Source organism: Protopterus annectens, chromosome 9.part0, assembly GCF_019279795.1.
Source record: "Protopterus annectens isolate FY-2018-M chromosome 9.part0, PAN1.0, whole genome shotgun sequence".
Taxonomy (NCBI): domain Eukaryota; kingdom Metazoa; phylum Chordata; order Ceratodontiformes; family Protopteridae; genus Protopterus; species Protopterus annectens.
This window is the reverse complement of record NC_056743.1, coordinates 481022523-481037794: the sequence shown is the minus strand read 5'-3', so window position 1 is coordinate 481037794 and position 15272 is coordinate 481022523. Positions and strand designations below refer to the sequence as shown.

Here is a 15272-nt window from a genome sequence, read left to right as displayed (position 1 = left end):
GATGTTAGATTCTGATTTACAAATCAGTTATTATTATTGTCTCAGAACCTTGTATACTTTATACCACAGATGAAATTAATTTTAAGAGCTTTTACAAAACAAGTAATGACAAAATTATAAAATCTGGCAAACCTGAACTGAGTGACTTATTAACAGCATAAAATCAGTAAGCTTTCATATATACATGTGTGTACATTTATACACAAAGACACACACACACACACACACACACACACACACACACACACATGTATAAAAGCGCAATAACTGCATCTTGCTAAAGAAATCAATTAGTGGACAACACCAAGTTTGCTGTTTATGTATACATGTACATATCAATGTAAACCTTGGCTCTAGATGATTGTCACTGTTGTTGAAGTGACACTTCGAAGTTATGTGCAAAAAATGGGAAAAGGGGTTGAGGATGGATATACATTTTATATATATATATATATATATATATATATATATATATATATATATATATAAACACATACATACATATATATATATATATATATATATATATATATATATATATATATCTACACACACACACACACATACATACATAGATACATATATTTTATATATATATATATATATATATATATATATATATATATATATATATATATATATATAAAAACAAACGCATGTACACACGTGTGTGTGTGTGTGTGTGTGTGTGTGTGTGTGTGTGTATGGACATTAAGGTTCCAACTGTATCAAGCTGAGTATTTTTGGACAATAACAGCTGAGAAATACCAGTTTACTTCCCTTTTAAAGCAACAAGACATAGTATTTATAAAGCTATGTTTAGATAATTTAGCTCCAATGAATGATGAAAAAACAGCTGCATTACTACCACCACATACTTAATTAAAATGACTACAGCACAGAGTGATGAAAACCCTGTAAGAATTGAAGCTAAATCACTTAATAAATAAATAGACATACAACTGTTGGCTTGCCTCATAACTCGATTACATCTGTCAGAACTACTTTACAATGTGTCAGCTAACAACATCTTGGCCCTTTAACTTTTTCAAGCTTATTTGATTGTAACCCCTTTTTCAAATTAAAAGAGTTAGTAAAAATTGATAAACATGAAATCAGGTAAACTTCTTTGTGTATTTCATGTAACTGAACAGTAATTGGACTGTGAGAAGTTGGCTGAAATGTAGAAATGGTATAGGCCTTACATGTCATATGGGTATAGTTTTACAGACACTTTTAATTAAACAGTTATGTACAGATGATGTAAGCATTCTTCAGTTGAGGACTTCATTCTACCGTGACAGACTTGGCCAGATTTCTTGGACAGTCCACCTGTTGAAGCAGAGAGAAACAACTATCTTAATAACAGAATTTGTTACACACATTCAAACAACTTCAAGCCACAGTTTGTTCTTTTTGAATTTCATGTAACCTTTTTCAAGCAATATTCCCAATATCAGCAAAACTCCTGGCCTTGTTTTCACCCAGTAATACCAGATTTTGCACACTGAAACCGTGATCATGTGTTCCACGTGCCAAGGGAGGACAGACTGTACATATATGAATAAAGAATAGTTTTGTAAAATCTTACCATAACCATATATGTTCTTCTCTTCCATGTTGCAGTAGTCATTTTGTGGGATTTCCAGCCCTCAGGCGATCTGATGTCGGCGCCTATACAAAAGCTTAAGCCTAACTGCTGTAGGTGCATGGGGGGGTCACACAGGGCCATAAACCAGGGACTATAAATGTGACATCTGCACACACAGACCTCAGAACTTGAAGCCCAGATAAGTGTGTATAAGCACATGGAGAAGCTGAAGAGCAAATGCCCCTGCAGGGCTGAACAGAATAGCCTGTAGGGAGAGGATACATAGGTGTAGACCAAGCATCCATAAAAAGGAGAACGGGGTATATGGACAGAGGGAAGGAATACTGCAACACGGAAGAGAAGGACATCTACAGTTATGGTAAGATTTTACACAACTATTCTATGTCATTCTATTCCTATGTTGCAGTATTCATACTGTGGGAGAGTACCACAGCTTTAGGAAGAGTGATGGCCAAGGGCAGAGGTAAGGGATTCCAAGAATTCCTGCAGGATTGCCCTGGCAAATCCTGCTCTGGCCCTGGAGATGCGGTCTAGCTTGAAGTGCTTAGTGAAAGTGTGAACTGTAGACCAGGTAGCAGCTTCCATGATGCAGGCTGTGTCCGGCCCTTTGAGAAAGGCTTTAGAGGTAGCCATTCCTCTAGTGGAATGAGCTCTAACACCTATGGGTAATGGTTTGCCATGGTGAGAGTTGCAGAACAGAATGGATTTTCTAATCCAGGAGGAAATGGTTTATTTGGAGACTGCCTTACCCAGAGCTCTGGGGTGGAAGGAGAAGAGCTGATCAGACTTTCTGAAAGATTTAGTTTTGTCTAAGTAGAATCTTAGTTGTCTGTGCACAGAGAATGAAGGATCCTCTCTGAGTTATTAGATGGAGAGGAAAAGAATGTCGGTAGATAAACAGACTGGTTAAAGAGATAGTTCATTCACCACTTTGGGCATAAAAGAAGGGTTAGTGCACAATGTCACCCTGTCCTTGTGGCAGGTGGTGTAAGGGGGACAGGCCATGAGGGCCTGCAGTTCAGGAACTCTTCTTGTGGAGGCGATGGCCACTAACAGAATGGGTTTCCATGTGCACATTTGCAGGGAAGCTGTGCTTCCTGGCTCAAAAGGAGGTAGGATTAGTTTTTCCAGTATGAAGTTGAGGTCCCAGGGAGGAGGAATAGGTTTCCTTGGTGGTCTGATATGCAAGACCCCTCTCAGGAAAAGTTTAATGTCCAGTCTGGAGAGTAGAGGTGCCTGTAAAGGCAAGCAGGCTGCAACGGCAGAAAGGTGGACTTTCAGAGATGAATATGCTAGTCCTTCCTTAATGAGCTCACATATATAACTAAGGACCAAAGAGGGATCTGCTTGAAAAGGGTCCCTGTCCTTAAGCGCACACCAATTTGTGAGTCTATGCCATTTGAATAAATATTTTTTTCTGGTAGATGGTTTCCTGGCCTCCCTCAGGACTGAGAGCACGTCTTCTGAGAATAGTTGTCTGAAAGGGATCAGAAGCTGATCAACCAAAGGGTCAGATGCAGTAAAGACAGCTGAGGGATAATGAGAGATCCCTTTTGTTGGGGTGAGTAGGTCCACCTTGTGGGGTAACTTGTGGTGATTGCCATTGGCTAGGAAGTGAAGAAGGTGGAACTAGTGTTGCCTTGGCCAATAGAGAGTCACCAGCAAGATTTTTGGTTGTTCCTTATTGATCTTCAATAGGACCTGGTGTATTAGAGGGAAGGGGGGGGGGGCATACAGAACATTCCCTTCCATGGAAAGCTGAAGGCATTCACTCTCCATGCTAGTGGAGTGTGATCCCTGGACCAAAATCTGTTTGTCTGTTCTGGGGGGAGGCAAACAGATCCACTTTAGGTGTGCCCCACTGGTGGACAGTGTCTAAGAAGGTTTCCCTGTGCAGCATCCATTCGTGCTGAGGGGAGGATGTTCTGCTGCGCAAGTCTGCTTGTTTGTTTTCCTGAGAGGGAACGTGAGGCCTGCAGTAAGAAGTTGTGTCTGGTTGCTATTTCCCAGATTTGTAGAGTTATCTGGAATAACTCATACCCCTTTGTCCCTCTGCTTGAGGTACCACATGACAGCTGTGTTGTCTGTCACAATGAGTAGCAGGTCTGGTTGTAAGACTGGAAGGAAAGCTTTGAGAGCCAGTAATACTGCTGTCATTTCCCTGACATTGATGTGTTGCTTTTGAAATGCAGGGTTCCAACGCTGTTGTACCCTGAAGCCCTAAAACTCTGCTCCCCACCCTAAATCTGATGCATCTCTGTGCATGGTTTGAGCGATGGGGGTTAGTTGGAGTGGGATGCCCTGGTTCTGTGAAACTTGCTGAATCCACTACTTTAGTTCTGTTTTTAGGCAGGGCAGGGGGGGAGTAAGTTTGTCTAATGAATGCTGGCTTTGAGACCATACATTTTTTTTAAATACCATTGGAATTTTCTCATGTGCATCCTGGATAATAGAAGCATGGGAATGGTTGCAGCCATGAGACCTAGGACTTGCAGAAATTGTCATGCAGAGAGATGGGATTTCATAAGTGGGCCTTGAAAATGGCTGGAGAGAGAGTGCACTTTGTCCAGTGGGAGAAAAAATCTCATCAAGTCTGTTCTTATCCTGCAGCCTAGGAAAACTTTGTCCTGCTGAGGAAGAAGTGAGGACTTCTGGAGGTTGATAGTAAAACCCAAGTTGTGGAGGACAGTCATTGTGAATTTCAGATGGCTTTGCAGGGTGGATTCTGATTCTGCCTGAATAAAAATGTTGTAAAGGTAAATGTAGATTTGGAGTCCTTTAGTTCTGCAATAGGCAATGGCTGGGGCCAGGCACTTTGTAAATACTCTGGGAGCAGTAGACAAGCCAAAGGACAAGGCTATAAACTGAAAGTGTGAAGAATGTCCAGTGAAGTGCAGAAACCTCCTGTGGGAGGGTCTGACAGGGATGTGCAGGTAGGCATGCTTTAGATCCAGACTGACCATGAAGGCTTTGGGTAGAATGAGGGGTAGCAAAGTTTGCAGGGAGAGCATCCTGGAGGATGGAACCTTTAGGAACAGGTTTAGATAAGTCCAGGATTGGCCTCCAAGGGCTATCCTTCTTGGGGACTAGGAAAAGGCGGGAATACAAGCCTTTTCCTTCCTGTCCTGAGGGAACTGGCTCTATGGTTCATAGAGTCAGGAGTTCTTTAAATACGAGAAGGAATAAATGTAGCTGGTTTCCTGGAAGGAAAGGAATTCTTTTTGGCCTTGGCTTTTCCTTCCAAGATAGAAAATATCCTTTTTGGATGATGGAAAGCACCCATGTATCCAAGGTAATTGTTTTCCAGAAGGGGAGGCATTTGGTAAGGTGGGTGGACAGAGGGAGCTGATCCAGGCAGTCACACTGAAGTGGAACCTCCTCAGTCAGGAAAAGGCTGCTTGGCAGGTCCCTGGGAATTAGGAGGTCTGGAGTAAGGCAATCTCCTGGACCCTTTATGAGGTCTAGAGAAGGAAGGACAAGATGTAGATGGAGTTCTTCTTACAAAAGAAGTCTTAGCAGGGTAGTTCCTGTAGTATCTGGAGAAGAGGGACACCAGCAAGTGCTTGACGTCTTGAAGCTCTTTGCTTTTCTCTTGTAGATTTTTGAACATTTCTGCTGAATTCTTGCCAGATAAGAGATTGTGGTCTAGTGGAACATCCATTATCTTGGATTTAAAGTCCTCTGGTAGAGGTTGGAGGCATAATCATCATCTTCTTTCGGCTGTTCCCATTAGGGGTCGCCACAGCAGATCACCTGTTTCCATTTCTTCCTATCCTCTGCATCTTACTCTGTCACACCAACCACCTGCATATCCTCTCTCACCACATCTATAAACCTTATCTTAGGCCTTCCTCTTTTCCTGTTACCTGGTAGCTTCATCCTTAGCATCTTTTTCTCAATATACTCAGCATCCCTCCTCAGCACATGTCCAAACCATCGTAATCGTGCCTCTATGGCTTTGTCTCCAAACCTCCCAACCTGGGCTGACCCTCTAATATACTTATTCCTAATCCTGTCCACCCTCGTCACACCCAGTGCAAATCTTAACATCTTTAATTCTGCCACATCCATTTCAAACTCCTGCCTTTTTGTCAATGCCACTGTCTCCAACCCATATAACATAGCTGGTCTCACTACCCTCTTGTAGACCTTCCCTTTCACTCTTACAGGTACTTGTCTGTCACAAATCACTCCTGACACTCTTCTCCACCCACTCCATCCTGCCTGTACTCTCTTCTTCACCTCTCTTCCACACTCACCGTTACTCTGAACTACTGACCTCAAGTATTTAAACTCATCCACCCTCTCCACCTCTACTCCTTGCATCCTCACCATTCCTCTATCCTCCCTCTCATTCACATACATATATTCTGTCTTAGTCCTGCTGACCTTCATTCCTCTTCTCTCTAGAGCATATCTCCATCTCTCCAGGGTCTCCTCCACCTGTTCCCTACTCTCACTACAGATCACAATGTCATCTGCAAACATCATAGTCCACGGGGACTCCTGACTGATCTCGTCTGTCAACCTGTCCATCACCATTGCAAATAAGAAAGGGCTCAGAGCTGATCCTTGATGTAATCCCACCTCCACCTTAAACTAATCTGTCACTCCCACTGCAGACCTCACCGCTGTCACACTACCTCGTACATATCCTGTACCACTCTTACATACTTTTCTGACACTCCTGACTTCCTCATACAATACCACAACTCCTCTTTAGGCACCCTGTCATATGCTTTCTCTAAGTCTACAAAAACACAATGCAACTCCTTCACACATTGTCTGTACTTCTCCATCAACACTCTCAGACCAAAGATTGCATCTGTAGTGCTCTTTTCTGGCATGAAACTATACTGCTGATCACTAATCATCACGCCCCTTCTTAACCTTGCTTCCACTACTCTTTCCCATAACTTCATGTTGTGACTGATCAATTTTATCCCTCTGTAGTTACTACAGCTCTGCACATCACCCTTATTCTTAAAAATCGGTACCGAAACACTTTTTCTCCATTCCTCAGGCATCCTCTCACTTTCCAAGATTTCATTAAACAATCTGGTTAAAAACTCCACTGCCATTTCACCTAAAAACCTCCATGCTTCCACAGGTATGTCATCTGGGCCAACAGCCTTTCCATTCTTCATTCTCTTCATAGCTATCCTTACTTCCTCCTTGCTAATCCATTGTACTTCATGATTTACTATCCCTACATCATCCAACCGTCTCTCCCTCTCATTCTTTTCATTCGTCAACCCCTCAAAGTACTCTTTCCATCTCCTCAACACACTCTCCTCGCTTGTGAGTATGTTTCCCTCATTATCCTTTACCATCTTTACCTGCTGCACATCTTTCCTAGCTTGGTCCCTCTGTCTAGCCAATCGGTACAGGCCCTTTTCTCCCTCCCTAGTGTCCAACCTTTTATACAACTCTTCATATGCCTTATCCTTAGCCTTCGCCACCTCTCTCTTTGCCATGCACCTCATCTCCTTATACTCCTGTCTACTTTCTTCATCTCTCTGACAATCCCACTTCTTCTTTGCCAACCTCTTTCTCTGTATACTCTCCTGTACTTCCTCATTCCACCACCATGTCTCCTTGTTGTCCTTCCTCTCTCCAGATGTGATACCAAGCACCTTTCTAGCCGTCTCCCTTAAAAGCTCTGCTGTAGTTACCCAGCTATTTGGTAACTCTTCACTGCCACCCAGTGCCTGCCTTAACTCATCCCTGAACTCCACCTCACAATTACCCTTTTTCAATTTCCACCACTTGATCCTTGGTGCTGCCCTCACACTCCTCCCCTTCTTGATAACCAATGTCATCCTACAAACCACTATCCTATGCTGCCTAACAACACTTTCTCCGGTCACCAATTTACAGTCTCCAATCTCCTTCAAACTGGCCCTCCTACATAAGATATAATCCACCTGTGTGCCCTCCTCTCTTGTATGTCACCCTATGCTCCTCCCTCTTGTTAAAATACATATTCACCACAGCCATGTCCATCCTTTTTGCAAAATCCACTACCATCTAACCTTTTGCATTCCTTTGTTTAACACCATACCTACCCATCACTTCCTCATCCCCTCTGTTCCCGTCACCAACATGCCCATTGAAATCTGCTACAATCACCACTCTCTCACCCTTGGGTAGAGTCATCACCACTTCATCCAATTCATTCCAAATTTTTTCTTTTTCATCCATTGCACACCCAACTTGTGGAGCATATGCACTAACAACATTCATCATTACACTATCAATTTCCAGCTTCATAAACATCACTCTATCAGACACTCTTTTCACCTCCAAAACATTCTCAGCATACTGTTCCTTCAAAATAACTTCTATGCCAGTTCTCCTCCCATCCACACCATGATAAAACAATTTGAACCCACCTCCGATACACCTAGCCTTACTCCCCTTCCATCAGGTCTCTTGCACACACAATATACCAACCTTCCTTCTGTCCATCATATCAGCTAGCTCTCTCCCTATACCAGTCATACTGCCAACATTCAAAGTTACGACCCTCACTACCACAGTCCTAGCCTTTCTCCTCTCCTCCTGCCTTCGGCCATGTCTTCCACCTCTTCTCCTCCTCCGGCCAACAGTAGCCCAATTTCCACCAGCACCCTGTAGGCTAACAGTACTGGTGGTGGTCGTTGTTAACCCGGGCCTCGACCGATCCGGTATAAAAAATTTTCTTGGTGACTGCATGAAAATGTTTTGGCGATGTTTTACGCCGGATGCCCTTCCTGACGCAACCCTCCCCATTTATCCAGGCTTGGGACCGGCACAAAAAAATGCACTGGCTTGTGCATGAAGGCATAATAAAATATGAAATAAATCAAGCAACGCTAATACTACCATAACATTCCATCTGTGTTGTTCATCTTATTTCATTCATCACTGATGGGTTAAGTTCAGAGCCATTGGAACCGAGTCTGTCTTTTTACCAAGCTCGTGCCAGCCAAAAACTCTCGAGCTAAGCTTCTACCCAGAATGCCCTTCTCCCTGTTACCTCAGATCGGGTTTGCTAAAGATAGAGAAGTAAAGCCGAGGCCACTTCTGCGCAAATACAATAGGGCACCACTTGGACCCAAAGTATCCCCCAGGAGCCTTTGGAGGAGGAAGGAGAGTGGAAAGTGATGAATGAAAGAAGATGAACAACACAGATGGAATGTTATGGTAAGACATAACTTCTTTATCCGATGTTGTTAATCTTCTTTCCATTCATTACTGATGGGAAAGAATCCCAAGCTACCTTGAGGTCCATGTGCGGCCCTTATGGAAGAACATTCCTGAGTACCATTGAGATGAAGACAGCTCTCCCTCTGCAGACCAAGTCCAATTTGTAATGATTGATAAAGGTATGCTTAGCCCAAGTGGCTGCTGTGCAAATGTCATCCATGGAAGCCCTGGAATGGAAAGCTACAGATGTTGCCATAGATATAGTGAGCTTTAACTTTTGGCATAGGTTCTTTTATGAGGGAATAGATGAAACGTATGCAGTCCCTTAGCCATTTTGATAATGTAACCTTGGAAACAACATTTCTCATTCTAGACCCAGAAAAAGAGATGAAAAGTTGATCAGACTTACGGATAGGTTTGGTACTGTCTAGGTAAAATCTCAGTTGCCTATGTACATCCAAGGAGTGTAGGCAATACTCTCCTTTAATGAAAAAAATCGGAAAGAACACTGGTAGGTCAATGGTCTGGTTAATGGAAAATTCAGAAACAACTTTGGGAAGGAAGGATGGATTTGTCCGAAGTGATACTCTGTCTTAATGGAAGACCATATACTAAGAACAAGGATTTCCAGGACAAGAACTTTAGGTCACACTTCACTGCGGGTTCAAAGTGTTTTTGAGTCAAAGACTGAATGACAAAAGTGAGGTTCCATGGTTCCACAGGCTATCTGACAGGAGGTCTGACATGAGAGGTTCCCTTGAGAAAGGCTTTGCATAAATGTAAAGAGATGAGAGGGGTGCCATCTGTACCATTGTGGAAATTAAAAATTGCCACCAGGTGTACTCGTACAGTAGAGGCAGAAGCTCCACTATCAAAAAACTTAGCCAAGTATTGCAGCACCACGGTCACTGGAGCCAAATACGGGTCTAGCATGTTATCCTTAGACCAGATGGAGAACCTTTTCCATTTATCCTGATATAGTCTTCTGCTGGATGGTTTATGAGAGGCCAGAATGATGTCTCATACAGGTGACATGAGATTAACTTGTCTGGCAACTAACGGAAGTGGAGAAACCAAGCTGTCAGCTTGAAACTGGACAGATTCGGGTGGCTCAACCCTTGGGGATGAGTAATCAGATCTGGAAAATGGTCCAGAATCCACGGCGGGTATACTATGTGAGGCTGAAGGAAGGGGAACCAAACTTGTCGAGGCCATAATGGAGCTATGAGGATCACCTTGCATCTCAACTGAAGAGCTTTCTTTAGAAATTGTGGAATCAGGGGAATGGGAGGATAAGCGTAAAGAAGTCCTGTGGGCCAATCATGGATTAGAGCATCCCTCGGGGACTCCCCCTTCGGGGGAAACAGGGAGAAATAGTTGCTGCACTTGTTCGATGGGGAGGCGAAAAGATCGCAGCAAGGCTGGCCCCAGTGGCTGAAGATTTCTGTCACCACCTCGGGATTAAGGGACCACTCGTGAGGCAGAAGGATACATCTGCTCAGTTTGTCCACAATTATGTTGGAGCTCCCTGGGATATGCGCTGCTATCAGAAAGCGGTTGGAAGCTATCGCCCACTGCCAAATTCTCATGGCCTCTCGACACAGGGGGTAGGACTTGGTTCCTCCTTACTTGTTGATATACCAAACCACTGACATGTAGTCTGACTGAACTGCAATTGTCCCAGAAGGGAGGACTGAATGAAAAGCCTGCAACGCTAACAGCACCGTTCTCAGTTCCAGAACGTTGATATGCAGGTGGGCCTCTGTGGTGGATCATGCGCCATGGACTGTCTTTCCCTGGAAATGGCCCCCCACCCAATCAGGGAAGCATCCGTGGTCACAATGGCCCTGGGCTGAGGGGACTGAAATGGGAGACTCCAAAGGTCTGCCTCTGGCCTCATCCACCAAAGGAGGTCCTGCTTGCAGGAGGTGTTTATTTGAATCTGGTAACTGAGGGGGTGATAGTTCAGGAACCACTGACAAATGAGCCATTGTAGGATTCTCATGTGTAGCTTCGCTAGGGGCACTATTGGAATTGAAGCTGCCATGGATCCTAGGGCCTGAAGAACTTCTCTTGCTGAAACTTTTGTTTGACAGAGTATCAGTCGGAGCTGGAGCCTCAGTCGCTGTAGTCTGTGATTTGGAAGTGACACTAGACAGGACTGGGTATTGAACACTGCTCCAATGAATTCTTTTTGTTGTGTTGGACTAAGATTTGATTTCTCCCAATGTAGTGCTAATAACAACATTTTTGTCAGAGAGTATAATGCAGTATTGTTACCACAAAAAGGGATAATGGACTGAACTGTGACCATCCGGAATTTGGTTTGGGTGACGGACTTGTTTAAGCTGCTGACATCCAAAATGGGTCTCCAGTCCCGTCTTTTTTGGCACCAAAAATAATCTTGAGTAGAATCCGGATCTGTGTTGGTCTGATGGGACTGGTTGGATGAATCTTTTTTTGAGACATCTTTATTATCTCTGAAACTGCTTCTTCCCTTTGACTGGGTGGAACGTCGACAAGCTTTTTTGGACGATTTGGCTGACAAGAAAGGGGAATGGTGTAATCTCTGGTGATTATACTCTGCACCCAACAATTGGTGGTAACAGATTGCCAGGCAGCTTGGTGCAGAGAAAAACGACACCCGACTGCTTCCAGAGGTAAGCAATCGGGCTGCTCCTCAGGAGCACTGGTAAGGCTGTCCAGAGAAGGAGTCCCTGCAGCCTTGGTTACAAACACCCCCTCTGCCTCTGTAGGGGCATCTTCTGGAATTGTTACACCTTCTGCCCCTGGGGGTATCATCACTACGTGCGGCATGAAAAGGACCCTGAGATTTGTGCCACATTTTCCCACTCCTCTGATTCCTGCAGAAGGTACGTTGAGGGTTGGATAATCGTAGGCCTAAGGCAGACAGGGTCTTGCCATCTTGCTTGCACCTGGCTAGCGTGTCCTTCACTTTGGAGCCAAAAAGGGATGATGCTTCGATAGGAGAATTAAAAAAAGAAGACTCAAAGGGGTCTGCGAGGTCACATATGTGCATCCTGAAATGACCCTCATGACAATGCCTGAACCCGCTGCTCTAGCCACCCCTTTGGTTGTATGTGATAGCAACCTCATGGACGAGTTGGAGATCGATTCCAGGGTTGAGAGCTGTGAGGCCACTTTGTCCCTAACCTCATCACACAGCTGTCCTGCGAGTGTCCCAGAGAGTTTGGAGATCAAGTACCTCTGGAGCCCTGTACAATGTGCCAAATAGTTCTGTGATCATACAGCAAAGGTCTCTAATGCAAAAATTCACTTCACAAATCTATTCACTGCCCAGGACTCCCTGTTGGGCGGGTGGAGAGCAAGACTTTCCATAGCCAAGTTCTTTTTCGTGGTTGCCGCCACCGCCATAGTGTAGACTGGTAACCCCTCTGGACCAATGCGGGTTTTCCTTGGGAGGGGAAAGAATTTTGTCAGGTCTCCGAGGGATTCCTCAATGGAATCAGGGTTCTTCCAAACACCCAGCACAATAAGCTCGTCGGCAGGTGGGGTCATCCAAGAGGTACACAACAAAGAACAATTCCCAACAGGGAAAGTAACTGAGAAACTGAAGAAATGATCCCAACAGTTGACCAGAAACACACCAACTTTATTGACCACAAGAAGTTCCTGAGACTAAGCGCTTTGCCAGTAATTGGCATCAGAGTCAAAGATAACATAATGATACAATGATATAAATAGTTAAAACCATCAGACAATCTAGTAATCAACCAATCATAAGCAGTATAGTAAATTGCAGTAACCAACGATTATAAAGTGCAAATCACTTCATGCTCAACAAATAAAAACGCATTTTACAATGTATATAGTGATTATATAGTGCCTAATATAATGTTGACATTTTCACAAAATATCGTAACCATACAATTAGTTAAAAATGTTAAATGAACATGTTGCAGTATTTAAAAAGAAGCTCACTAAAAATAAAAATTGTTTTGATGTAGAAAATAAATAAATAAACATTTTTGTGGATTTTAGGAATCCTGAAGATGACCGGTGTGGTTGGGTGGGGGACAGTCAAAAATGTAATTTCATTTTCATCTAATATGCCTTGATATAAGGCATCTAAAGCAGAGATCTAATTTAATTTAATTTAAATTAAGTCATTGGCTAGGATGCCTACTGTACGTTTGGAAATAATGGGTTGTTAAAATTGTTCATGAGTTTACCAGAAAATTTGTTTTTATTCTGATGAAAAATAGTAGCATTTCTTGCCTTTATCTTTATCATTATTCATTCATTTATTTTCTACATCAAAACAATTTTTATTTTTAGTGAGCTTCTTTTTAAGTACTACAACATGTTCATTTAACATTTTTAACTAATTGTATGGTTACAATATTTTGTGAAAATGTCAACATTATATTAGGCACTATATAGATTGTAAAATGCATTTTTATTTGTTGAGCATGAAGTGATTTGCACTAGGCACTTTATAATCGCTGGTTACTGAATTCACTATACTGCTGATGATTGGTTGATTACTTGATTGTCTGATAGTTTTAACTATTTATATCATTGTATCATTATGTTTCCGTTGACTCTGATGAAGCCAATTACTGGCGAAAGCACTTAGTCTCAGGAACTTCTTGTGGTCAATAAAGTTGGTGTGTTCCTGGTTGACTGTTGGGATCGTTTCTTCACTTTCTCATCCAAGAGGTAGAAGGCTGGGCATGGAAAGCCTGCAGGAACACAGACTCCTCAGACGAAGGGTTAGAGGGCTTCCAGTCACCTCTCTGTTTTAGCATTTCCAGGATGTCTCCGAAGAAGACATCATCAGGAGGTGACTGTGGGGACCCTTCACCATCATCATAATCTGTGTCTTCCTTTAAAGACTCCTCAGGTGAGTCCACGTGCTTGCTCTTACATGTCCTCTTTCGAGAGAGCTCCTCAGTGGGGGTCTCTGAGGAGGACTCGGAAGAGCGGGTACCCTGAACAGGGGTGTCCTGCAGCTTCTCTGCCTGGTACCCCAGGGGGGTGGTCTGTGGCAGCTGTAGCTCAGGGGGTGAAAGCTGGGGTTCCAATGTCAAAGTGATGTTTCCAGAAGCAAGAGCCCTCTCCATTGCATGAAAAGCAGGTCCGCCCCAAGAGGGATGGGAGCCCGTAACCAAGAAAGACAACCTCGGGACCAGGATCACATCCCGCTACGACAACCCCCCCCCCCACGTATGAAGCCACAAGCAGGATCGGTGCAGACGTGACTATTGGCACCAAGGACAGAACCATGCCCCAAGCCGAGGTGCCCACCGCCCCAATCCCCAGATTGTGGAAGGACCGGTTCTGCAGGAACCGAAGAACAAAGGGGCAAACCCGGAGCCTGAGTGAGGTCCACTATAGGTGCCAAGGTGATGGGTTCTGAGAAGGACGTCGAAGCAGAAGGCTTCGGAACTGAAATGGTCGAAGTACGAGTGTAAGAAGAGTTCGTGGAGAAACCAACTCAAGTCCTGCAGGCGGCTGGGTCTTAGAAAGTGTGGGTATCCCCCTGGCTGCCAACAGCTGGTCCATAAGACGCACCACATCATGTTTTGACAGGCTCCTGGTGGATCTAGTGGATACTCCGGACGAAGAGTCAGGTCAGTCAATGAACAGACTATACATCTGGCCCAGGAATGGATCTACGGAAGGGGAGTATCGGGTCCGTGGTGCAAGGTCTGCTGGCACCGAAGTCTCGAGTTTCGAGTCCGGGATTAATGGGGTCAAATCCAACTTGGTCGGAAAATGGCTTCAATTATAGCCTCACCTCTCATTCTCTTCATTCATCAACCCCTCAAAGTACTCTTTCCATCTCCTCAATACACTCTCCTCGCTTGTGAGTATGTTTCCCTCATTATCCTTTATCACCTTTACCTGCTGCACATCTTTCCTAGCTCGGTCCCTCTGTCTAGCCAATCAGTACAGGTCCTTTTCTCCCTCCTTAGTGTCCAACCTTTCATACAACTCTTCATATGCCTTATCCTTATCCTTCGCCACCTCTCTCTTTGCCATGCACCTCATCTCCTTATACTCCTGCCTACTCTCTTCATCTCTCTGACAATCCCACTTCTTCTTTGCCAAACTCTTTCTCTGTATACTCTGCTGTACTTCCTCATTCCACCACCATGTTTCCTTGTCGAAGGGAACTTGGTGCCAAAACAGTAGGTTCCAAAATCATAACTGATGAAGGTATCGAAGGCGTGCCCTGAGCCATAGTGGCCACAGGTGATGAAGTCATAGTAGGCATAGTGAAGCTTATCATCGGTGCTGGAGACAGGATCGGTTCCGAAACTGGTGCCGGTATCGTAGGTTTTGAGATACTTGAAGTCAACAAAGATGGAGCCGTAGAGGCAGATTTATGCTCTGAGGACAACTTCTGGACCTTTGATTTCACAGGCTTACCCTGATCACCTGATGGTGAGGAGGGAACCGAGTGGGATCACTTTTTGTC

The 15272-nt window shown here is 44.0% G+C and overlaps 1 protein-coding gene across 1 annotated transcript in view; it reads right to left on the bottom strand.

Annotated features, from left to right (window-relative positions):
* Window positions 1-1062: 1062 nt before the first annotated feature.
* LOC122811285 (glutamine--fructose-6-phosphate aminotransferase [isomerizing] 1) overlaps window positions 1063-15272 on the bottom strand; it is a 1619377-nt gene continuing 1605167 nt past the window's right edge. The window contains exon 19 of the mRNA XM_044083027.1: window positions 1063-1332. Coding sequence (XP_043938962.1) covers window positions 1288-1332 — 45 coding nt within the window. The 3' untranslated portion in view covers window positions 1063-1287. The remainder of the gene's footprint in view (window positions 1333-15272) is intronic.